General features: G+C 34.0%; 2 protein-coding genes across 4 annotated transcripts; both read right to left on the reverse strand.

The window, feature by feature from the left end:
* Positions 1 to 1,866: 1,866 nt before the first annotated feature.
* On the reverse strand, positions 1,867 to 15,063 carry LOC147401218 (ribosome biogenesis protein YTM1-like). 3 transcript variants are annotated; one of them, XM_086442406.1, is made up of 9 exons: positions 14,627 to 14,723; positions 14,072 to 14,255; positions 13,704 to 13,780; positions 10,778 to 10,872; positions 10,103 to 10,208; positions 8,978 to 9,195; positions 8,033 to 8,075; positions 4,277 to 4,566; positions 1,867 to 2,471 (listed from the first exon to the last, which is right to left on the reverse strand). In XM_086442406.1, exons 3-9 carry the CDS (start codon positions 13,767 to 13,769, stop codon positions 2,075 to 2,077), a joined length of 1,215 nt encoding a protein of 404 aa, XP_086298532.1. In that variant the 5' UTR covers positions 13,770 to 13,780; positions 14,072 to 14,255; positions 14,627 to 14,723; the 3' UTR covers positions 1,867 to 2,074. The 3 variants fall into 3 exon arrangements, with proteins under 3 accessions (XP_086298532.1, XP_086298531.1, XP_086298530.1); XM_086442405.1 differs by having other exon boundaries at positions 13,965 to 14,255; XM_086442404.1 differs by lacking the exons at positions 13,704 to 13,780; positions 14,627 to 14,723 and adding an exon at positions 14,731 to 15,063.
* A 3,821-nt stretch (positions 15,064 to 18,884) lies between these two features.
* On the reverse strand, positions 18,885 to 25,935 carry LOC147401219 (V-type proton ATPase subunit d2-like). The gene is made up of 10 exons (XM_086442407.1): positions 25,503 to 25,935; positions 23,389 to 23,509; positions 23,104 to 23,211; positions 22,916 to 23,018; positions 22,477 to 22,557; positions 22,312 to 22,397; positions 22,101 to 22,160; positions 21,944 to 21,992; positions 20,237 to 20,371; positions 18,885 to 19,206 (listed from the first exon to the last, which is right to left on the reverse strand). The coding sequence occupies exons 1-10, from the start codon at positions 25,681 to 25,683 to the stop codon at positions 19,075 to 19,077; spliced, it is 1,056 nt and encodes a 351-aa protein (XP_086298533.1). The 5' UTR covers positions 25,684 to 25,935; the 3' UTR covers positions 18,885 to 19,074.
* Positions 25,936 to 27,317: the final 1,382 nt, after the last annotated feature.

Below are 27,317 nucleotides of genomic sequence, written 5' to 3' on the forward strand. Positions count from 1 at the left end.
GAAAAAGAAGAAGAGAAGGAGGAAGAAGATGAGAGGAAGAAGAAGATGACGAAGAAGAGGGAGGGGGGAGGATGTGGTGACGAAGGTGGCAGCGACGACAAAGGTAAGTGAGGAAGATGGGGGGAGAACGTGGTGATGGTGGTGGCGAAGGAGGTGAGGGATGGAGAAGAAGGAGAAGAAGAAGAGAGAGAGAAGGTGGTCGGAGACGGAGCCGACGGCGACGGCGACGATGATGGTAACAACGGCGATGATGACGACGGCGAGGTTAGTGTAATGGTGGTGGTAGTGAAGAATTGATGATGGAAAATATGGGTGGAAAAATGAAATCCATGATTTAGTTAACTTTTTGAATGGGGTGGAAAATGAATTTCTATTTCCATGTGTAATCAAACACTTGAAAAATGTCATTTTCCATGGAAATTGATTTTCCACCCTATTTTCCATGTGCAATCAAACATACCCTACTATTTTTCCATGAATTTAAAATTATATGAAAAATCACTTTCCATGGAATCAAACATACCCTTCAGTAATTTTTTTTCTTTCTTAATGGTCTATCAACCATATCTCCCTTCATAATATTTTTGAAATACCCAAACTACCATATTTATCTTCTTCACATACGTGGATTTTTCAATGATGATTGCCTTCATTTCTTACATGAATAACCAATGGAAATGATATATTCCTTAAATACTTGAATGTATTTTTCGTTGATTTATACCAACAAAAAATGAAAAACAAAATAGAGATTTATAATTTTTCAAGATTTCATATTAACCTTTGATTCGAGTGTCGGGTTAGCAACCATATTATATGCATTTTAGAAATTTCAAGAAGATCTATCTACTACCAAAGTCAGAAAAAAAAAAACCAATAAACAAACGATTAAACAAAAAAAGTGAAAAAATTTGAATCATTTTTACAATGTCGAGTTCACTTTTTGTTGTAGATTTCAACATTATAGCAACGGATATCCGTCGCTATAACCTTTTAATTGTCGAATTCCACTTGAATGCGACAACTTTTAAGAGCTATTGCAACAAATATATCCATTGCTATTGTATTGAATTTGAGAATTTTTAAAAATTATCGAACTCAACCATAAAAAGTGATGAACTCAACCTTGTAAATGTGAACCAGATTTCTTTTTCGACTTCAATATTGAATGTATCTTCTCCAAATACCCAACATGCATATATTTTAATTGTGAAATGAAAACTTGAATAAAAAAGTACAATGAAATCTTCAAAAAATTTATAATTTCATCATCTTTCTTCAAAATTTTTTTTTGAAAATTAAGAGTATAGCATTCTTCATTTGTCATTCACAATAAAAAAAAATCGTCAGAAACGATTATAACCGTTGTTGACAAACCTACGTATGTGAAGAGGATGAAAAAAAGATAATTTTGAGTACTAAAAATATTGTAAAGAGAGGTCAAGGGACCATTTAGAAATAAAAAGTTAATAAATGAACCATCAATTTACATCCAAAATTTAGGGACTTTTTGGAAGATAGGAAACCAAAAAAAAAAAAAAAAACCACCACCTCCCACAGATTCTATTTAGTAATTTTCCCTATTTTCAAAAGACAACATAACGCCTCCATTATAAGAAGAATTAATCATAATTATATTATCTTGATGTGGAATTTCTTTCTAAAAAACCCCTAACATTTCCACAGTAACTTGGCAGTCCATTTAGTAAAGTTTTTCTTTCTTAATGCCCTCTCAAACCCCCTTTTAATTGGTGAGAAATTGTCAAGATCAGACAATTCATATCATTGGATCAACCTTTGATCCAATCATCGTGATCAACATTTTAAACCTTCGAGATCAACAATTTTAAATCATCAAGATCGACATTTGAACATGAGTCATTGCGAGACAAACAATTCAAGTTGTCCAGATTGACCTTTCTACAAAGTAAACCAACCAATCACTTCTTAAAGTTAATCTCAACAGTTCTAACTAAATGAAATCATACACAAATCCTCTAATTGTGCTCTAACCCTCTAAAATTCCATCACTACAGTAGTATTTAAGGTAATTTAATAATAATAGAAGCATAACTCAGTCATCAGATGTATCAGAGTAAACCTGTGGTTCCCAAAACTTGGACCAGTGGCTGTCCTCACAAGGAGAAATAGGACAAGTAGCATTAGTGTAATCCCTGGAGCATACAAGTCCTGATTCTTCACCCATGGTTGCAGTAACGATTCGGTATCCATTTACAGCCATGGCATAACATCCATGGAGGGATCCTGATATCTCAGGATTACAACAAGGGAAAGAATTAATTTGCTTACCTGTGTCGGTCTCCCAGACATTAATACTAGGACTGATTGGGGTTGCTGTGACTATTTTGTATGGATCCATGTGTAAGTGTGAGACAGGACCATTAAAGTGTTCAAGCTCGACTACTGGTACTGGTTTCACTTGGCTTTTCCTAATATCCCATAGCATTGCTCTGCAGCACAAAGTACAAATTTTTTAAATGTAATTTTCTTAGAATCGATTATATATTGTTTGGACCAGCAATTAGCGTCAGTTGGAGATGCATCTGTGCAAAGAACTAGGATGATTTTTGTCAGAATGAAATTCTACTAGCTCAGTCAGCTGTCTTCTCGGGCACAACCATCATGTCACCGGGAATGCATGACATGGTTTTAAATCTCGTCCAAGACCGAGACGGCTCAGTATTGTCCACCAACGAGACGGATAGACAAGTCAAACGTAACGGACGAGATTTAAAACCACTGTTCATTTTTCTCATTGTTGAACGAGACAATTCAAATGTATTGGAAAACTCGTCCGAGACAACTAGATCTCGTTCATGGATGAGATGAGACGACAAAACGAGTTTTAAAACCATGATGCATGAAGACGTGCCTTCTAGTGCATCCAGTGGTACCCTTCTAGTGGTTCCTTGGAGAACATCTGAATAAAAAATGGGTTGATGTCCCTTGAAATATAGCAAAATAGGATAGTACAACAATTACAAAGACATAGCAAAACAAAAGTTGAACGGTCCGAAATTATCTGACCCGACAGACCCAAATCAAGCAATTAGGTTGGGTCAGATCCGAATAAAAAATTTGGATCTGCATATTGATACACTCACTTCCGGCTTGAACCCAGCCCATTTTAAGCCCTACGTCGCCATGACCACTGAAATCCTATAATATAATTGAAATTTTCAGAATCACAATTTCTGTATTCCTTGATTTATGAAGCAGCATCTTAACTTGGTCCATATCAATGTTTTCAAATGCTGAGGTGTGAGGCAAAGCTTTCTGCTGGCCAAAGGCTCAAGGCATAACGCGTAAGCCTCACATGCATAATATTTTAAAGTAAATAATATAATATTTAAAATACCTAATATGAAAAAAAAAAAAACTAAGGTAGCACTGTATATTTCCAAATTTCAAATCCACATAATCAAATTCCAAATTTTAAACCATTACAATAAATCATAGTTCAACATATTATTATATTTTAGCAAAAAACGAAATATTTTGTTTTTGAATAGTTGAAAGTTTTTACAATAAATAACCACTTCATATTTATTGCAAAAGACAACTACATATTATTTTTCAATAACCTCTTCTTTGCAATACTAAATATGACAAAAAAATGTTTATAAATCAACACAACTCAACGAATTTTCTTTGCATATACAACTGTTTTGTACTTGAATTCCTTTCTAATTGTTCCAATTATGTTGCAAGCTAGCTACAAAGAAATAGGAGTAAAGAAGAAAGTTATAAAATCTTGCTTATTTAGAAATAGAGAAAGAAGCAAAGAAGAACGAAAAGATTAAGAAAAAGAAGATGAGGATTAAGATATTATTCAAACAAAACGTGTATATCTCACACTGAGTATGCCTTTTCGGCGTCTCTTGGTCTGAGGCGTAGGAGTTAGAACCTTAGGTCTCATAGAGTTTTTAATGAGCCTCATCTTGAAGTGCACCTTGAGGTGCAAGCCTCGCACACCTCTAAAAACACCAGTCCATATTCCAACAATGTAGCACTCCTCATTATATGTGAAGTCAGAAAAGAAAAGAAAATAATAATGTGAGCCTTTGGGATTCTTTGAACTGGGGAAAAAATTCTCATCATGCTTTATTTGGATCTTGGAAACATTCTGATTAGGGCAAGGATTGGGATGCTTATCAATTATCATAACCGTCCAACTTTATCTTTTAATGCTAAGAAATGTTTCCAAGCTAATAGAAAAACTAGATGAAAAATAAACCAAAATAGAAATTCTTACTTGTCATTTGCCCCAGTGCATATCAAATATTTGGATGGAACCATGTCAAATGAATAGATTTTCGAGTGATGGATTGCAGCAGTGAAAGCTTTTTGCATTGATCTCAAGTCAATTGCAGTAACCAAGGAGCCAACAGCAACATAGCTTAATGATTCATGGCATTTCATATCACGAGGTTCATGCAATTTCGGACCAACACAGCTTGAAGAATGTGCAGCAGGCACCGAAGTCATTCCCACACAGCCTGAAGAACTAGTTAAAGATGATGCAGTTGTATCCCATACCCTCATCTACAAAGAGTAAAGAGATACAAAGATGATGTACCCATGTGAACAATGAAAATGTTTGAAACTAGACGAAAACTTCCTAAAAAGTTCTTAACAACCCCTGAAAGTCATCCAAGGTTAATAGATTTATGAAGCCCACACAAGTTTCTAAAGTACTTGTGTGACACAGCCCAAAAAAGGGTAAAGATTTGGAGATCATAGATTCCAATCCTCTCTTCATTGTGAAAAAGAACTTATCTTGGCTAAGTAACCCTCACTTAATGCTAGATTCCTTCTTTCCAACATTTCAAGCACATTTTTCAGGGCAGATATTTTTCAATCAGTCCCGAAAGGTCTTGGAAAAAAATTCATTGGATTCTTATTAGTTTACAAAATTTCTAAGTTCTTTCTCTAATGACTGGTGTGGTGTGAGACCATCTTGGTGTGATTCAAAGATAACATTCATCTTCTCTATCGACTTCTCGTTCGAGGCAAATTTTTGCAACTTTTTCTAATCCATCTCCCCCTTTCCATCTTCTTTATTTATTTTTTCTATTTCTAAATATCCAGTCAGAACTTTCATGTCCGAATTGCCTACAGCATCCTATTGCTGCAGAAAGTTGATCCTCCTGGCTGTTGCCCAATATTGCAACAGAACTCAGTTTAGTACCTAAACCAGACCAACCGAACCCAAATTGCATTCCTAAAACACTGCTGTCTCAATATCATAGACACTGCAATCCTTACATAATCAATCGCCCAACCCTCTTGCCCCTAAAATCTTATTCTAAGGCACCCATTGTACCCTAAACCCCAATTGGCCTTACACATACAGCCCTTTACACAAACCAAACCTATATGATCCTTACACATATACCCTAACCAACCATTAACCATTCTAGTAAGCCAATAAACAATTCTTTTGGGAATGATTACTCTTATCACTGCTGGGTCCTTTGTTGAAAGTTACATTATCTCTCTAATTGCAAAACTTTGAGTTTATTGCTCCAACATATAGCCAATTGGGATTGTTGAAACCTTTACAATGGAAAATTAAAACTCCTGGGCCTAATAAATCCTTAAAATCATTGAACGGATCAATAGAAATCAAACTGACTATTGAATTGAGACCCTTGGCTAGCGGAATTTTAGAATGATCATTCAGATCACTGATTCATATTTTAGGGATTAGCTCTCTAAGCCTGTACTTAACCAAGAACTATTTCTTCATTACTTACTGATTTTTTCTTTAACTCACGGAAATATTAGCCTCTTTTAGGGGTTTCTTTGTTCTCGGTAATTTAGCCAATCTCAGCTTCATTATTCTAGGTTAGTCCTATCGTTCTACGTTAATGGAGCTACTCAATGCAAAAATTCATTTAATGCCATAACATTTACTACTACACCTACAGGTGCCAAACCAATGTGGGCTCGCTCTACAACATAACTAGTCTTCAACTATAAAGTATGAAGAACATCAAGTTCCCGTGCATAAAGAATTTTGATAGGTAAGCTCCAGTACATTATAGGAAAGATAAAGCTGATCTTACAGCCAAACTATGCTAAGACCATCATTTATGAATGCTACAGAAGCTGTTATAACTTGATTTTGAGGCTTGGAATTATAGATACAAAGTCTCCAACTTGCAAAGAAGTGTCTCAAAGGTTTAGGAATTTTCATTTTAGAAACATAATGGCATTTTTTTTCCTATTTGCTTTTGTTTCATGTATTATCCTTTTTCCTTTCCTTTTCTTTTCTTTTCTTTCCTTCTTTCTTTCTTTCTTGTTTTTGACATTTTTCCAAATGCATAACAATTATTTTACCCTAAAAAATGCTCACAAATCTGTCCATGAAGAATACTCAAATGTTTTTTTTTGTTAAATTCATATTATGATAATAGCTGTGATTTTGTCCCCTTTTCAACCTAGTTTATCGAAAATGTTTTTTCTGCGCTAGTGTTTTTTCCAAATGCATATCAATTATTTTACCCTAAAAAATGCTCACAAATTCGTCCAAGAAAAATACTCAATGTTTTTTTTAATTCATGTTATGACAATAGCTGTAATTTTGTATCCTTTTCAACCTAGTTTATCGAAAATGTTTTTGCTGCATAAGTGCTTACCCAATCAAAAGCAGACATGTGGCAGTTCTTTTGTCAAATGTGAGTTAGTTCAGAGAGATTTAAATGAACTAATGAAGTGATAAAAAGACACTACTAAGATGCAACCCACTGACATGAAGCATTAAAAGAGTGTAGGTGTAAGGCATCCACCTTTTTCAAAACCAATCTAAGAATCATATACCTCAATAACTTTTAGGACTTTCTCATAAGGTGCAGGGCACTTTGGACAAGCCCTTCTCTGAGGTGAAAGCCTCAAACCTCTTTTAAACATTGGTTTTTATCAGAAGGTATGAAGCTAGTCTTAAATTCCCTGTTTTGGAACATGATCTTTGGCACAACCCCACTATAGCCAACCCCAACTCTTTGGGATAAGGCATTGTTGTTTGTGGTGGTGGTGTGTTAAGACTAGAGCAAAGGTCTGAATACACAGCTATTTTCCTAATCTCCAATAATATTAAGGAACAAAAAACAATAGAACAAATCAATAAATAAATAAATAGAACAAGCTACAAAGCACGAAAGCTAGGGCATGGTTACTATCAGCTTTAGAGGTTCACTAATAAAACACAAGCGTTGGGGACCAATTCCATTTTTAGTGCAGGGGTTAATTGTTGCTAGTTGTGTTTAAGAGATGGGGAATCAGCTAACCATATTCAAATTGTAGTTTCACCTTTGAGATTTGGGCGCATTTCTTTAGCTAGTTCGGAGTTTCAACGTGCATGCCTTAAACAATTAGAGATCTCTTTGTTTCGTGGTCTTCCCTTGGTTACTATTTCTCAGGTGCGAAGAGGTTGTTGTGGAGCCTCACTCCATTTCCAATGTGTTGGGGGTGTTTGGAAGAACGTAATAGTCGCACCTTCGATGGTATTGGGAAGGATTGTAAGGAAATGATCGTGGCTATATTGAGTCTTGTATTTTTTTGGTCCAAGGTTTTCAAGGAGTTTAGGGGGGTTTCTTTGAGGATTTTGTGAATAATTGGGAAAGGGTGAGTTGTATTGCTATCGAGTAGTCTCTTTTGTATTAGTTCTTGCTTGGTTGCCTATCTCAGCCAATCTTGCTTTCATTAATGAATTTTTACTCGGAAAAAAAAAAAGAAGAAAAAAGAAATAATTAACTGGAGAAATTTGTTTAAGAAAGTATGCAGTTGATTCAATAAAATCAAGGAAATCGATTTGAAGTGCTGTTCATGGTTAAAATCTCACAAGTAAGGCAATCACTAGAGGGGGAAATCATGTGTTAATCAAATCTTTGAGACATGGAAATACTGAACTATTCATTCCCTTCAACAACAGAAAATTGGCAAGAAATCATGCAAAACTGTATATTAAAAAAAAGTTATTTTGGTGACCATAGCATGTGTTACATACCTTGGCATCCTTTGAAATGCTCACTAGGAGAGAAGTTTTATGCCTGGCAAAAGGGGAAGGAAACATGGACGGGTTAAACTGTTGACGCAAACCAAGAAAGTTTGTAACCCTCAATAATATGACATGCCAGTGTACAATAGTAATACAGCATGTTTAGAATCATTGCATCACTATATGCAATGAAACTGAAATAGTATAAAATTGATGTTGTAAAGGGAAGTAGTCTATTTCATTATAATTTTCTTCATTGGTGATTAGTTACACTTGTAAGAGAATTATCATCCACAAGTAGCAACTGCATTTAAATAAAATAGGGGTCACATTGAGCCATATATTACCCCATCTCTCTTCCATTCTATAAACCCTAAATATTACTAGAGAATAATTCAAGTACTAAACAAAATGCTTTTCTTTTATATATTTAAACAATAGAATAACAAAACAGACCAAAGAATGGACAATCAAAGACTCATCTATGGCAATAAAACACTGCTGAAGTATCTTTATCCCTAGCACCCCTCAGACAATAACATGGAGTTCACTTATCACACACTTCATCAAATATATCATATATGAAATTCTTTTATCACACACTTCATCAAATATATCATATATGAAATCCAAGAGCTTTCTTGAAGATGAGATTGTACTGAACAGAGAAGAAATATAGCACACAGATATCTCATTAATCCGTCTTCGAAGTACACATCCTTTTCTTTTACAAAATATTCTTTGTCAAACTAGACAATTTTTCCTTTTTGCTAGGTGAAATAGACAATTTAATCAAACAAGAAAATTCAGTTATATTATAATTTTCAGGCAACAAAATGAAAGATTTATTTAAAAATTGGTGTTAAGAAAATTTATGCTCCAGAAAATATATTTTTTCCCTTTTCTTTTGTGGATAGTAATCTGGTAAACAACTACCATGAAAATGTTTCATACCCAGAGACTGATAACAATGATATTGGTTTCTCATGCCCATAAAGTGTTGTTTTTAAGGCAGGTTGCCTGCGTTTGCCACTTGAGTTAAGAGACCAAAGACGAACGGTACAATCTTCACCTCCACTTGCAAGTACTTTTCCGCTACAATCACCCAGTAATCTATCTGCAAGGGTAGTAACTGGGCTGCTATGACCTCTAAAGCAGCGGTGACAATCGCCCTACAATTAAAGCATGTCAACAACGATGAATTCCTTGAGGCAAAATTTTCTTCTTCTTCCTTTTTTAAAAAAAAAGTAGAGGAAAGAAGAGATGCGCAAGAAGAGATATTTTCAGTATAATTCCATTACTGAGACAATATATATAGGATTAGGATCCGTGTACACACATATCTACTCATATATCTACAACGTGTTTTGTCCTATATGGGCTAAAAGTTTCTGATTGAGCTGATTTTTGGCGAGGATGATCTCCTCATCATAGAGATAATCCTCACCAAAAATCAGCTCATCCGAAACTTTTAGCCACTAGGACAAAATGCGTTGTAGATATATGAGTAGATATGTGTATACATGGAACCCGACCCATATATATATATATATATATATAGATCATCCTCACAAAAAATCAGCCCATTCCAAAACTTCTAGCCCCATCAAAAGTGGTTTACAAATTAACGCGAAAAATTGACAGTCCACAAGTCTTCAACATGTAAACTGGGGTTAGAAGTTTCAGAATGGGCTGATTTTTTTGTTAGGATGGTCTCCTCACCATAGAGATCATCCTCACAAAAAATAAGCTCATTCCGAAACTGCTAGCCCATATATATATATATATATATATATATATATATATGTATGTGTGTGTGTGTGTGTGTGTGTGTGTGTTGACTTAAGAAATGACACAAGATGTTGACCATGTAAACACAAAATCCAATGGTTGAAAATTATCGTTGAGATAAGCATAATTGGGATATGTATCGTTGAGATATGCATAAAATCTCAACCGTTGGATTTTGTGTGTACAAGGTATGTATAGATCTTGTGTCAGTTCTTGAGTCAACGGGGCCTGACCCTTATATATAAATATGATATTAACTTCTAAACAAATCTAAAGAAAAGGTCTTACCTTCCACCACAGACGAATAGTGCGGTCGCAGCTTGAAGTTACCAAAACATTATCATTTTTCTGTGCCTCCTTTCGAAATAAAGATGTTTCTTTGAGGGGGAACAATCTGTGGATCAAACCTTAATCCATAACCATCACAGACAATACAAATTTATAGAGAAGTAACATATACAGCTCATTCCAAATACAATTCAAACACTAGAAAAGGTCCAGACAAAGAAAATAAAATAATGACAAGTTCACACTTTTATTTTAGCCATAACTTCAAATGCATCTGTCTGGACCCAAAATTACCATGAATTTCATGGGTTCAATTTTTCCATACACCTATTTGAGTTCTCATGCAGCAGTTAAGAGTTTTATTCTGGAAATGATGGATTTAGAGAAAAGTGCTTGTAGTGCATTTTGGGAGGAACTCCATGATATAATTTGTTAACATGCTAGAGATCACAAAGTGCAATGTTCCGATCTCCGAAGTTTGAAAAAGAAAATCTCTTGCGAATTTACGTCAATGGGGGGTAACACAAAATAAAGGTTGTCCAATTTATGTTGTCATGCATTTCTAGATTACATACAGAGGTCTAGTAAATAATAGATGCAGTATACCAAAATCAATGTGTAACATAAAAAAAGATGATTGGTAGCAAAACGAGAGAACACATGTGCACTCCTCACCTCATACAAGTAATCCTTGCTCTATGATCATGTAGTGTGACAATAGAACCGCTTCCAGAAGAAAAAGCATCTGTCTTCATTATTATCTTTGAATTCTAGTAATTAACATTAAAAGTAATACCATTAAATTGCATGCTAGAAAAGGTGACCAATAATTCAACCAAACTCTTCCTGGATAAAGCTAACAGAAACATGAAAGCCCCAAGTGCAGTGAATACAACCATAAAGCAACAGTAATAACATATTAACAACCACAAACTAATGCAAAATAGAAAATAAAAATTGAAGGCCAAAGGAGAAAAGATTGAGACTGAAGGAAAATAGATAAGTTTTGTAAATGCAATTTGAATATAATTACATAGAATAGCAATAAGGTAAGGAATAATTTCATTGCACCTGAAAACACACTTGGCAATATTTTCACAATGTACTAAATGCATTTTGGTTCTTTTTCAATGATCAACAGCCAATTTGTTTGAACTTATCAACTTCTAACCCATCCAACTGGACCCTAAATAAAGAGAGCTGCTATAGGCATCCCAACTTTTGCTTATTAAACCCCAATTTCTTAAATTATTTCATGCACCTTAATTAAATATTAAAACACACCTTTCAATGTATTAGAAAAGCTTAGTTCAAGTTATTACCTCAACATTACAAAGCATTATAACACATTCATACAACTTCAACACTTGTTTACAATTAGGATTAGGCTCATATAAAACCTTAAATCTAATAAATAGAAATTCAAACAAAAAAAGAGAGTTTCTATTGGCAGCCCAACTTTTACTTATTCTCAGTCATTTACTTATTATTTTTAAGTTAATTGGGGTGTTATAAGTAAAAGTCGGGGTGCCAATAGCAGCTCTCTATATAAATAGGGGGAAAAAAACTGAATACATCCAAATAGAGGCAATGGTAAACAAGCATTACAATAGACTGATTCTAAACAAAGGCAGCAGTGGAAAGTTAAGTTGGGGTGCCAACAGGCAACAGCAGCTCTCTAAATAAATAGGGGAAAAAAGCTGAATACATCCAAATAGAGGCAATAGTAACCAAGCATTACAACAGAATGATTTCTAAATAAAGGCAGCAGTGGAAAGTTTCAATTACATAAGGACATTAACCAAAAATTCAATTGCATCATGACAATTTAAGTCACTTCATCGTTTTACCAATAATGTAAATGCTAGTTCTGGTAGAATCATTGTTAATACTTCACAGATATTTATTATGCGATGAAATGCATTATTTATCTTACTTGGGTTATATGGATTGTGTGTATGTTCAATCAGAGACAAATATTTTACTTATCAATGGAAAATATACCTTCATTGGGACGATAGCGACCTCCGATACTTTGTATTTCCAATGATACCCCTTTCTTGTTTAGTCTTTTAGTGAAAAAGTTAAGGAAAATTTAGTCTTTTGGATATTAAATACTTACCTTCCACTTACTTTTAAAAAAAAAATGATTATCTTCCAAATTTAGAATCATGTGGTCTTTGACTCCTTTTGCATTTTGTTGGGGCATTAAGAAGAAGCGGAATTGTAGGTTCTTTGAAGGAAGAAAGTATAACCTACATACAGTCATTTTGAAAATTTTGGGACAGTTTTTCTCCTGGAGTAAAGTTTTTGAAGAGTCCCAACGGTTCAATCTTCGACGATTTCTCTTTTAGTTCACTTTTAGATGGGACTTATTATGCTCTACTTAGCGTTGCTTTTGTTTGTTAGGGTGGTTGATCCTTGTTGTTGGGTGGCCACCTTGGATACCTATCTTTATTACCTGTTTTTTCTCTCTAATAAAATTTGATCTTTTTACCTATAAAAAAAAGGTTAAGGCATATTTTAGTCTTTGGATACTAATGTAATAAATGTTTCATTTCTTGTTTTGTCTTTTTGTGAAAAAGATAAGGACATTTTTGTCTTTGGGATATAAAATGCTTATCTGTTATTGAAAAGGTAAGGGCACTTTGGTCTTTGGATGAATGCAAAATATTGGAGGTTGCTAATGACTTAATGAAGCATTGGATGTTAGCATACCTCATACATACATTTATATACAGGGAAAACCACTTTACTGGAATAATAGTCACATTTTTGTAGGAAATCATTCTTATTCACTCATTTCTTATGGAGGTAAAAAATATAAATCATTTGGAACAAAATGTCACGGGAGAAATTTCAAAGGTTCACATTCACAAAAAGATCTTCCAAAAGACCACTTCATTTGGAGAGAAACACAATGTAATATTACTAAGATATATGAGGTTAAAACAAAGTACAGTAACATTGGAGAAATACTTTTATCCACTATAGAGGTCCAAGGGAAAAGGAAGGACAAGTAACATAGCTTCATACATTTCCACTCTAAGATTCCCTTGTATCTTCTTTTGAAAGAATTGGATAGAGGTTCTTGATAACTTAAACTATCAGATCCAAAATTTATATGAATACATACCAAGTGAAAATATTCCACGTTTCAACTTCATATATAAGGAAGATGATCAATGTCAGATGAGATTTTAGTTGAATTGGGTGTACTGCCTAGGAGAAAAGAGTATGGTATCAAAGGGAGGAAACCTAATATAACAAAATTTTCAATGTCACTAAATGTCAATTTGATGATAAACATATATGTCAAGTTCAACAGCAGTAGCTGGACAGGCAACATTACAAAAGCATAATATAGAACAAACAAAACACATACTCTTAAACATTCCACAACCTCAATTTTCACAATCAAATAGGCCAAAATCACAAAATCATCGTATCAACTGACCAAAACATACTACTCAAAAGGCCCCATTTAACAATTCAGTACACTCATCCAAAATCTATCATCTAGGATGTTTCAAGAGCACAGAAAGAAAGTATAAATTTCAATCCAAAGTTGCAAAACATTGAATTTAGGAACCTATGTTACCTGGTTCTTCAGTTTGCTTGGTTCGAATGCAGGTTCGTTGTTCAGAGGTAGTATCAAAGAGGGCATTTAAGTTAGTCCTAAAAAAGAAGGCTTAGGTCAAGGGAGCATGCCATCAGTTTGAAAACACAGGTATCTCTAATATTAGCCAAAACCAAAAACAAGGGATATCTCTAACATTGACCAAAACATGGTGGGCATCTCTAATATTGACTGGAAAAAAAAAACAACGAATTTGCCGTTGTCCACGAACCCAACACTAACCGGTTAACATTTAGGCATGGTAGGAGCGAATCCGGTAACACAGGTAAGCACAAACAATTTCTTGATTTATCAGATGGGAAACCATAAAAAACTACAATGGTTTATACCTGAGAAAGAACGATATCATTTTTGTCAAGCAATATCTGTCTGTAAGGTCTCAAGCTTAAATTGAACTGACTAATAAAGGGATCAACAAAACTAAATTGTTGCAATGCTATATGCCTAGCCAAATATGCTTCCCTAACTGCTGATGAAGTTTGATTAAAGCTAGAAGTGTGGGGCCAATGTTTCCTGCAGAAATCAACAAGAGATATATAAAAGATTAATAAAAAATTTATGGAAATAAACACTCATTAACCCCAAAAATGATTCAACACTGCCTAATCATCCTCCTACTAGACACTGTTGTAAATCAATTGTGTTTCGCCTACAACCGGTCAAAACAAAAAAAAAAAACTTTAAATTACTCAAAAGGATTAAAAAAGAATCTTCTTTGATGAATTTCTCTGAGGCTCTCTTGTACGTGAACTTGAAAAAAAAAAAAAAATTCTGGTTTTGACACACAGAAATACATTTCAGGGAACATTAAACAGCGCCATGGAGGGATTTTTTTTTTTTTTGAAATTTTATAACCTAAAATGCTCTCTGGATTGACCGTTTACCTAGTTTTCGAGGTCACAATTTACAAGTACTTGAATTGGAGAATTTGGAAGTAAAATTCAGAAAAAGATAGGTAATTTCAAAGAGAGAGAGAGAGAGAGAGAACATGAACATATGTTGCCAGACAGAATCAGAATATGCAACTGATTTGAAGAGTTTGCAGGTCATGGCCATGTTAGAGAGGTCTTGCAGGTCCATATAAGTAGCGCAGTGAGCTAAAGCATCCATCTCCATATCCATAACTGTTCTCGAACAACTCTCATTCGTCGAAGAAGAAGACGAAGGATCATCCATCTCTGTTCTTCTTCGAAGATCTTGAAACCAAGAAATTAAGGGTGAGAGAGGTATTTTTACAGATTGAAAATGGCTATGTTTTCGGTTTGGCAACCAGTTTTCGCGTGACTGTACGAGATTCTATATCACGCGAAATGCGAAGCGCTTTGTATAACCAACCTTTAATAATCGGGAAAATTATTAAAAAAAACCGAATAAAAATATTATTTCTTAAAAAAAACCAAATTTATTTAAAATTTGCAAAAAGGTAAAAAACCGGCCATTGATTGGCCGGTTGTTGTCTCTCTCCTCCTTCAATTATTTAAAATAAAAAAAATTCGAATTTTTTTTAAAAATAGGTCATTAAATGATCGGTTGTGTTTCTCTCTCCTCTATTTAAAAAAAAAACAATTTTTTAAAAAAAACAGGTCATTAAATGGCCGATTTCTCTCTCTCCTCATTCTCTCTCTTCACTTTCTCTCTCTTAATTATTTAAAAAAAATCAATTAAAAAAAAAATTCATTGAATGACCGGTTTTATATTTCTCTCTCATCTTTTTCTCTCTACACTTTCTCTCTTAATTATTTAAAAAAAATCAAATTTAAAAAAAAAATTCATTAAATAACATATTTTTTCTCTCTCTTGAAAAGAACAATTACAAATAAACCCTTAAAAAACTTATGATGTTTCACCTGCCACTTTCTAATTAATTAAAATTAATATTGTACGAGAGAGAGCGTAGGATGGAAATGGGAGAGAGAATCGAGATTAAAGGTATAGATCAGATCGAGCTCGAGATGCGGATCATGAGCACAATAAAAAGCAGCCATGATATGAAATGGATGTTGAGGGGGGGGGGTTTCTATGTAACTCGATCAATAGTACAACAAAGTGGGCCCTTTTGTTGAGCTAGAGAACATGAGGTAATATTAATAACAATTATAATCAAAGGAATGTGCAAATTAAAGATTTTAAAAGAATGAGAGGAAGACCTGAAATGAAGCGCTAAGATTTTATGATTTGTATTAATATTACAATCAATCATAAAAATTTATTTTGTTCTTAGTTTTAAATGTATTTTATGTTATTTTAGAATAAGAATTAAAATGTCTAATAAATAGGTGTAGAAGTATCCCAGTGTCCATAATTTTTAATGAAGTTTAAATGTTTGATAAACATACATAGAATTATCAAATTTTCTTAATTTTGAAAAATGAGATAAAAATAATAAGTCATAAAAGTATTGGGAAGTTCTCTATCTAAACATCCAGTTATTAGTACAACGAAAACACGAGAAGTTTGTAGAGTATTGAACCTGAATTACACATGAACTATTCTCACATCGAAATTTTTAGCTAATTTTTACATACATAGCTAAATGTATGTTCCAAATGTATCGTACTCGAATAAATCTTGTAACGATTCTTTCCTGTACACCGAATTGATAGAACAAGAATAACAAATGGGGATTGGCTTAGTAACGGGCTTCACCTTAAACAGAGAATTGGCCCTATAAGTAATTGGAATGGGCTCAATTGAACTCCATATCTCAATGGGCTTGTTATTGGACTCAAGCCCTGTATGTGAGGAGTTAGACCAGTCCAATAACCTACTCATTAACAGTCCTATATATAACATTTCATCCCCCATTTCTATAAAGAGTCCTGATTTACTAACTAGAAAATCTTCACTCTGTCAATACTTGGCTGATGTGGCATGGATACAGAATTATAGATTATTTTCCTCGGGATATATAACTGTACCTCTCATTAAATCTGTGCAATTGTGTATCTCGAGAAAAAATTGTGTCCGTATCTTTTCCGTCGAATATTGATGAGTAAAGACTTTCTAGTTAGAAAATCATTATTCTTCCATAAATAGGACTTGGATCTGTACCTTATATTGTTTCAACTAGATATTTTTCTCAACTAACCTCAACTCTTTCATTAGAATCCCCTAATGCTCCTTTGATTTTTATTCCCTACAATACAACAATGATCAAACAACCATCAATTTATCGAGGTGATCTTTATTAGTTCGTTAAAACTCAAAAGGTAAAATTAGTCTCATTTCGATTTGAATCGTGATAATTTGACACTCTTTTTTGTATAATCCCTTCACAGAATCATAGATCCATTGCTTCAAGATACACAAAAACAAATATTTATGATTTCATATGGTTCTATAAAAGGTGAACACAAAAAAAGAGTGTCAAATATCCTAAGTAATCTTATACGTACGATATTAATTTTAATTAATTAGAAGGTGGCATGTGAAACATCATAAGTTTTTTAAGGGTTTATTTGTAATTGCTCTTTTCAAGAGAGAGAAAAAATATGTTATTTAATGATATTTTTTTTAAATTCGATTTTTTTTAAATAATTAAGAGAGAGAAAGTGTAGAGAGAAAAAGATGAGAGAGAAATACAAAACCGGTCATTCAATGACCTTTTTTTTTTTAAATTGATTTTTTTAAAAATAATTAAGAGAGAGAAAGTGAAGAGAGAGAATGAGGAGAGAGAGAAACATAACCGGCCATTTACCTGTTTTTTTTTTTAAATAGAGGAAAGAGAAACACAACCGGTCATTTAATGATCTGTTTTTAAAAAAAATTCGAATTTTTTTTATTTTAAATAATTGAAGGAGGAGAGAGACAACAACCGGCCAATCAATGGCCGGTTTTTTACCTTTTTGCTAATTTTAAATAAATTTGATTTTTTTTCAGAAATAATATTTTTATTCGGTTTTTTTTAATAATTTTCCCTTAATAATCTACTACTACTACGGATGGTCTTCTTCATGTCGGTAGATTTGCATTCGCATAAAGACATCTTTATCAAATATCTGATAACGATATCATAAAATTATAATCTTAAATCGATTCCTAGGAGTGATTGGAATCATGGAGAGAAGTCTGACACTGGATTTCATGATGGTATCGCAATCCAACATCGCAGCCTTTTAGATTTCATGGAAAAATTCCAATTTAAAATAAAATAAAATAAAAATTTTGAAAATCAATTTTTATTTTTATTTTTTAGGTTTGATCTAAGTTTATAGAAATAAACTCTGATCATGTTTTTTATGTCAAAAGGTGAGTCCAACGACCCTTACCTGGTAAGGCTAGTTAGTTGGACTCATACATAAAAGGATCCCAACAGGGAGATATTCTCACTATCAACATGATTTGGATGATCACAGTTGTGAATCTTCTCCAATTTAATGGATTATTCGAATAAAACTAGAAAACAGATGCTCAATTAATTTTGCATATTTTCAATTTCAATATAAACGTCAGGAAAGAGGAAATCAACAGTCCAATTTAAATGGGATTTCGTTCCTTGATTCATGGGAGAGAAATTACTGTGAGAAGTGAGAAATGATGTACCGATCATGTTTGAAAGTGCAGAGTCAGTGATGAAAACTAATTTTCTCTATAAAAAAAAAAGCATGCGATTATGATTATTTCGTGCAGTTGCTATGTGCTAAAAACATCATTATAGCACAAAGAATGCATAAACAGATATCAAAATGCAAAAATAAGTGGCCCGGCTTTATTTTTTTCATTTTAATTGATTTCTAATTTTCATTATAGAAAACTCGTCCAAACCAAACATAACCCCAGATTCTGGAATCAGATCATTGAATCTGAACCATGGTGGTTTCGAAACTCGTCCGAGACCAAGACATGTCGCCGGAGTCATCTCGGTATCAGGCATGGACGAAACGGATGGGCAAGTCAATTTCTAAGACAAGTTTTAAAATCCCACATTCATTTTTCAAAATTTTGAACGAGATATCTCAAACGTATCAGAAAACTCGTCTGAGACGACTTGGTATCAGGCATGTATGAGACGAGATGCGAAACCGAGTTTTAAAACGAACCAACCCTAAGAACACTCCCAACAGTCCTTGGACCAAAACCCAGATTTTGTTACTTTTCTCAATATAGATAGGACTGAATGCTGATAAACACATTTTCCCCAAATATATAAATATGCAGATATAACTTGCATATTTTATTACCATAAAATGCAACTCGCAAAGAATCACGCAGAGCTGCAGCACTAATATCTGCAACTTACAACAAACAGTGAGAGGACTCAGTACGATTTACAGGAATATATAAAAAGAGGAGGAAGTCTCTTTTTTTTTCCTATTTCCTGGGTAAAAGGCACCTAAAATATAAAAACAACACTGTCGTGAACTCTAGACTTCTGGTTCTGTGCCACACATTCAGAGATCCACATAAGGTTCCTGATCTCCTGCTCCCTCAACCTCATGTAACCAAAGAAAACCGCATAATGAAACTGCACATCAGAAACAAAACAAGACAATAGTCACATGTCAAATTCAGGATGGAAAGGCAGGAGATACATTGTTATGTTCACTCTTTCTACCAGTAATATAGATTCTATCAAGGAAAATCGGAATAAATCCTTATAATAGTAACAAGGATCGCCAAACCGTCATCACATCTAAACCATCTAGAAGATGTCTAGTGCAGTCAATTGTATTACTAATCTCCAAGGAGTGTGCAAGGCTTTAATAAAACTCCAAGATAGCTCATTCGACCAGTGGCCTTCTACAAGAGGGGATCCCATAACTATTGAGGACCATGAATGTATCTCCGATCATCGGACAAAAAGCTACTTCCTTTAACCTTCTGTAAGCCAATCAAAGAAAGCTCTTTAAAACTGGACTAGGTGACTCACTGGAAATAGGACAAATCTGCCAACTCTACTGAGGACTCGATTAATTTGTCTACGCCAAAATAAATTCGATAAACTTCATCAAAGAGATTTCGGGATTCCAGCAAATAACACCACAAGTGTGAGCTGCTGACAGCTGAGGAAGGTTTCATCACCATAGTTGGAGCCTTATCCCAAATATCTATTGTTGGCCAAACAGATCATGCGCTTACATACATTTCTATCCAAAAGTCCAAAACCATCTTATATTAATTCAAGTGTCTTCATATCTACTTTCACAGCCTCAACCCATGTCTCTTTTTTTTGTTGGTCTTTTTCTCTCTTTTAAAACTTTCACCTAGCATTTGGTGGTGCTGTCACTGGTCTTTGATGCACATGAACAAACCATCTCATTCGATTTCCCCTTAGTTTATCACCTCTAGGGCTATTACATTTTTCCATGTTGTGATTTTCATCTTTTGTAGTGTTCCACTTGTCCATTTCAACATCCTCATGTCTAGTACACGTTCATCATATTAACAAAAATAATTTGGTACTCCTTTTTTTCTCAGTTTTCTACCAGAAATTATTGCTTTCAACAGATCTTCACATGGAAATGTTACAGCAGAGTCAATGTCTAAGAATGTACCTGTTGTTCAAATGCCAAGCAAAGCCTTTTCACCTCCTCCTCATAGAAAGCCTTGTCCAACATCTGGCTCTCTCCATAAGACATTTTAGCAAATATTGATTGATAAGGGGGATATTTCTCCATGACAGCACGAACCTACACAACAAACAAAAGGGTACATGACGAACAAGCATTATGCAATTGCAAAATAAACATCAATACAAATTGGAAAGGGCCACAAATCCAAGGGTTGAGCTTCATGTATTAGCAGTTGACCCATGTAATGACCCAACGGAAATCATGACTTATATGAAACAGATAAGCACAATATTGATCTTTCTTCAAAACCAAATGTAACAATACCTTCACAGAAAAAATGAATATGCTCAGTAGTCTTCTAACAGTAAAGATTAGGATGATTTGGTTCCAAAGTTAAAATGGGACAGAGTAACCCATTTATTTTATAGGTATAGGGTTTGTGATGCAGGACAATTAGGGAAGAAGAGCAAACATGGGGGGGTTACAAGAATTTGGTTTGAGTGGTTTTGATTTTGGTTAAGGATTAAAGGTTGCAAGAAAGGGTTTCAAGAATTCAAGAATCAAGATTCAATCATTCAAGAGTTCTTGAATTCAAGAAAATCAAGAACAAGAACATTAAAATAAAATCAAGAAAAGCAAAAAAAAAAAAAAAAAAGATTTGGGATAGAAAGATAGAACCTTGGAATCACATAAAAAATGATGAAGAACTCACTTCAAGAAACTCATTCTTTATTCATCAAATTCTTCGTTAAAAAAAAATCCTAATACAATTTTAAATATGAATTCAAGAAACTTCATGAAAGAAACTCATTCTTTATTCATCAAATTCTTCGTTAAAAAAAAATCCTAATACAATTTTAAATATGAAGAAAATAAATCTAAGAATCCTAATATAACTAAAATACCAAATAAATAAGCTAATTTTCATGACTTTCTCCCTCCAAAATTTTCAACCCTTATAAACTTATATAAAATACAAACTAAATTTACCAAACTAGCCCTAAACATTATACTAAGACCATGGGCCAATAAAACATAAAATAAAGCCTTAAAATAGAACACTTAATAAAAATAAAATTTGTTCTTCAAGCTTTGATGTCCCCATCAGTTAGTGGTTAGCAAATGAACTTGGGTTCAAGGGGATTTGAACCTAAGACGTGAGAACAACAGTCCACACGTCTTACCACTTAGCTAAGTTGGCGCTTCAACAGAGCAAAACAAATTTGCGAATGAATTCCAATAACAAAAGCAATATCGTTGTGAAAATGACGTCTTTTAAAAATAGCTGAAGTATTAAACTTAATTACTCTAAAAAAATGTTATCAAACTATACATAGTGACATCACTAGCGTAATATTTCACTTTCTATATAACAGAGACATAAAATAATCCGGAGTTGGGCCTAGGGACAAAATTGGTGTTTGGAAAATACTACAAACATAATTTATTTCTAATGAAGTCTATATATTTCCTCATGTTAATCTCCCGCATTTCTTATGAATCTTTATGCTAAAAGTCTACTTAAAACCAACCAAACACTTATAAGCAATGCCAATCAATAAGAAACTAACTATTTCCAGCTTAAGAAAGCAAACATGAGTATTAACACTTGTTTTCATCAAACTCCAATGGGTATTGATCAAATTCTTTTTTTTATATTAGTACTGATCAAATTCTTAAAGAACCTACTTGATCTATGTCTTCACAGACAGCAAGTTCCTCATGACCATATGGATACCTGTAATGCACAAATATGAAGTTATCAAATGGAGAAGGATCCTAAATATGACTGATTCTAGAGGTAAAAAAAAAGAAAAAACAAGAATAAGCTGGAGGTTAAGCTTACAATAAGCCAAAGCTAGAGTAGAGCTTCCTGCGGTCATCTCGAGTCAGTTCAGTGCCAATACTGCAAGGAAACACATTAGAGTTCAGGCAATAATTCAGCCACAAAACAATTTTTTGTTGATCATCTTTGGTAAACTGTATTAGGGTCACCCACCCAAGTGGTAAGATATTAGACACCAATTGTTTGAGCAAAGTTTACAATTAACTCTTACCTGTTTATAGAGATATTGACAGCCCTTCTGTCAGCTTCAAAGGACAGGAGGTCAGACATTATCTCTGCAGTAGCTCCCCCTAGTTTCTATTGGAAGGCATTACGTTAGATACAGAATTCATGAAGATAAGGAGAGTCTACCACGAAAAAGCTAATTGACCTCTACCTTACAAAAACCATAGAAGTCCTCAAGGTATGCCTTGTAAAGAGTGTTCCTCATGATTTCAATATTCATGTCATCCAAGTCCTGCAGAGAATACAAATCAGAGATTACAAGGAAAGCACTGAATACAAAACCAAAAATTTCTCAAAATCATCAGTGTAACCTACTCTTTTCTGAAAGTAATTAGGAATAAGAACCTCGATTTTCCAACAGATGCATAACAATGGATTCAAATTTAGATGATAGGAGCCACCTCAAAGGGGTGTACTTATAAAAAAAAAAGGTGGTGTACTTATAAAAAGGGGTGGTATTAATATAATGAAGTGAACTTAGCAACATAAAAATATACAAGAAAATGTTTTTTGATTAAAATAATTCAAATGAATAAAAGATCTGCAGAATGTATGCATTCGAATTAAAAGGAGGTAGATCAAGTCAGTACCTCAGATGTAATGCATTCTGAGAAATATGGAGCCAATGGAGTGTCAACAAGCACCAATCTATAAAGCTCGCGCATATTCTGAGCAACTGCGAGGGTAGCAATACTGAAGAAGAAAAGGTAGAAGTTAAATACTCCTACCAATTGTCAAAGCATGAAAAGTTATAGACTACACAGGACAGAAGCTTTACCTGTCAAACATGCCCAAAGGGTGGCATTTCTCTAATAATTCATTGACATCCCTCTCGTGCAAGGTACCAGTGACAATAAGGACAACATTGTCAATCATGTGACCATACCTGGAAGGATTAACAGAAACTTTGATTTTTCTCCAATTCCACAAAGGTGACCAAATCAATGTTCAGCACGTAATCTCTCCTAATTTATTAGTTTTTAGAAGTTGTAATATCAAGATTGGGTACAAGAAAGTTGAGGGCATGGGATTTGCATGATGAAAAGCTAAAAGTGATACATACGTGATATATTCTAGGAAGGTCGATAAGGGCTCTGTGGCTTGGCACAACATGTGCTTATACTCATCAACCAGTTTAAGAGTGCACTTCTCCACAATTGTAGTTGTATGCAAAGGGGAAGGCTCTGCAAGAAATTTATAAACCCAGTAAGAAATTAAGTGCTCATGATTATATGTGCTAAGAATAGGAAACCACCAATATGTTAACTGGGACTAAACAGTGCATTTTAACATCCAATCTATTTTAACATCCAATAAAATAGATTTGCTTCTCATTCTGACATGAGAATCCCAGACTTTCATTTAAGTACAAATAGATCTGCTTTTATTTCGTGAGAGTAAATCTGCTTCCATTATGAAAAAACATATGCCTGTAAAGTGCCCTGATGCATTGAAATGATCAAGTGTTCCCACATAGTCAACATAAATTCTGGGGTCATTTAGTGCATGTTATAAATGAAATATTTATTTTTCACGAAACGTAATTTTCACTTATCAAAGCATGAAGACAGTTTTGTGTAATGTATTTATGCACCAAAGTGTGTCATAATATTTCAGTATAGCTAATGTAACTTAGCACCTCTACGAAACTTCCCTTTCATCAGCTCACTGATATGCTTAATGATAACAAGAGTATAAACAATAATCATCCATAAGTTGTAGATGGTGCAAGTTGAGCTGGCACAAGGACAATAAGCATTGATGCCACTAGGCACTAGGCATGCCAGAAAAGTAGCATGCATCCACCAATAAGGAGTCAGCAAGACACCATATGATCACCAATATGACGCCATGTGCCCGCTCCCAAGGCTTCACAAATATGCCAACTATGGTCAATTTTGATAGGGATGGTAATTTCGCTCTCTCTCTCTCTCTCTCTCTCTGAACATGAAAAAGTTGAAATATTACTATTTATTTATTTTGCTGCTTAAGCCCTGCTCAATACTTTTAACAACCATGGTTCAATCCAAGAACCAAAGCACGATGAACCTCTACAGATAGAGCACCTTAAGCCATCTGACCTAAATTGTTCTTGTACTTTCTTGTTTTCTTTCTATTATGATGTTGTTTCTAGAACTTACTGTTCTCATAGATACAATACAATATCACATTCTAAAAACCCAGCCATTTTTTAGCGAACCTTAAAATCCTAGTCCAGGTCTTATAACTGAAAAGTTTTTCTAGTTCTCTTTACAACTTATTTTCAAACAATCAAATCATTTTACAAAATAGAATTTTGTCTATTAATATATAAATAAATTTGGGAGTGGTCAAGTGCTGAACCTTAATGTGTACAATGCACTACACAGAGGATATGTCAAGTTCAGGATTTTCTAAACCCCTTAAAATTTTGACGAAGCTCCAACTATTTTCAAGAAGAGTGTACATGCCTCTGAGCTGTTAATTAGAATATTTGTATTACGTGATTAATTTAGCCATCTTTAAAAAGTTCTAAAAGATAAATAGATAAATAAATTAGATTCCCTTAAATTCCAATATTACTCCCCTCCCGCAATGTGCACAGTGCAAGAACAAAGAGGTTAGAATGAATACAGGCTTAGTTGAATCCCAAAGATAAGCCTGCCCAGATCCCTTGTACTACTGTTCGACCATCTTCAAGAAGCTTACACATGCCACTAAACTGTTTATCCAAATACTCAAATTACTTAATTGATTTCCCCATTCTGAAAAGTGCAAAAGAATTTTAGATTAACTTAAATTTCAAGACCTAAGCCACCCAACCTTGCTCAGTGTCCAGTAATTCTCCATCAAGATTTCAGTACCTCAGAAAGATGTCAATAACAGTATGGATTGAAGACACAAGATTGATATGCGAAGGAAAAAAAAAAAAAAAAAACAGTTCGAATTCCGAATTAAAGAGCTTCTTATTTCTGACAAAGAAACTGAGCTAACGAAGTACAAAAATTAAATTAAATTAAATCTATAAAAAGAAAATTTTAAAATTAGTCCAAGAATTCCAACGCTTTACATAAAGAAAAAAACAGTAGTTTCCAAGACCATCAAGTTTCGTTGAACAAAAACTGTGGTGAAATACAAGAATTATCACAAAAAAGAAGAAGTAGAAATTCACTCATAAATCAAACGAATTCAACTCACCGTTTTGCAGGTATGGACCATATTCAGTAGCCGAAAGATGCATCTTGATGTCATCTAGGGTTTCACATTGGCACAAATTGTTGTAATCGGCAGCTGTGAGAAGGCCAGATCTGTGACCTCGAACGATCGCTTCAAGATACCCTCCATGAATGTTGAAAGTTAGGGCTTCGAATCCATACATTTTTTAAAACTGATTCGAAGATCGCTAATCAGATCTGAAAGAAACACGAAGAATTCGCAAGATCGCGAAAACACCAAGAGAATATCGAAAAAGTTTTGAAGATATCTGGAAGAAGAAAAAAAGGAGATACGATGAAACGGACCCCCCTTCAGGAAAAACCCTAATTATGCAGAAAAGCAAAACGCAGGGTTGAAGACGAAGGAGGTTGATGGAGAGATTGAACTGAGAGATCACGTACACGTAGCCAAGATCAGTTTGATAGTTTGTTACTTTGTTTAACTGAAAATCACGAAAAAGCCATACTCTTCTTATAAATGGCGATATAGTCCTTAATTTCCAAATAACTGGTTAATAGAGGTATCATGGGCTCGGTCTATGTTACCTGATTCGTGGGTTAGCTTGGTTCGCGTTTGGGTTTGTGGTTCAAGTTAGTCGTTTGAGACCATGGTTTTTAAATTATGTATCACATCTCGTCTTGTTCAGCTCCGAAACCAAGTCATCTCGGACTAGTTTTCTAATACGTTTGAGACGTCTCGTGAGATAACTAAAAAAATTGAACGTGAGACGTAAAACTCGGTCAAAAAATGACTTTGTGAGTTGGTCTCATTCAGCTCCGATACCAAGTTAACTCAGACAATATGTCTCGGTCTCGGATGAGTTTAAAAATCATGTTCGAGATAGAGATGAAGGCATTTTAAAGTTGAAGTGATGAGTAGGGTTTAATAAACATTGAAGATCCCAGATTTTGGGAAGAAAAAAAAAGTTGAAAATGACAATATTTAGTTATTTTTCATTAGTCTATTAATAAAGACTAAGGTCAAAGGGGCATACTATCAATTGAAAATTTTAGGGGTAGCTCAAATATTATAAAGATGTGGAGGAAGATGTAAAAATGTTGATTCGCTACATTCATGAACCATACCACGAACTGATTTGATTTGAATTGATTCACAATTTGATGCCAAACAAAAGAATTGGGTAACCTGACGTAAGGTTAGTAATGGGTCAGATTGTATTCATTTACCCGATTCGATCAATCCAAATATTTTGGGTTTGGGCATACTTTATTTACCAATTAAGAATTAAGGGATTGACTAGTTGTGCACCTCCCATTATCAATTGCACTTCATCGTTTAAAATTTCCTCTTTGCACTCTATTTGGATGATTGCACTACAAAAGTAATAGAAAAAATATTGCACTCTTTTTTTTCTTCTTCCCCAACTATGTCCATGTCAATTATTTTTTGTTGTATCGTTTTTGTATACCAATAAAGCATTGGTTTTGACGATTTTAAAGTCATTGTGAAATTTAAGAAACTCGTTGGAATTCATGTTAACACTTTCTATTTGATTTGTGGTCATAAAATTTCAAGAGATTAGATCCAAACATAAGCTTTTATCAATTTCTAAACAAGCCCTGTATAAAGATTGGTGTCAAAGAAGTAAAATTAATCTCAAGAAAAATAGTGCACAAATATAGAAGAAGCCATGGAATGATGATAAGCCCCTAAGTCAAAAGATTACCATGATGAAATGCAATTTGTAGGTTAAAAAAAAGTATTTTTTTAATGATAAAGTGCAACCAACAACTAGTGGTGTGCAACTAGTCGGTCCCTTATTTTATCCAGACTTAT

Source organism: Akebia trifoliata, chromosome 5 (genome assembly GCF_017979445.1).
Source record: "Akebia trifoliata isolate Shusen 1 chromosome 5, ASM1797944v1, whole genome shotgun sequence".
Taxonomy (NCBI): Eukaryota; Viridiplantae; Streptophyta; class Magnoliopsida; order Ranunculales; family Lardizabalaceae; genus Akebia; species Akebia trifoliata.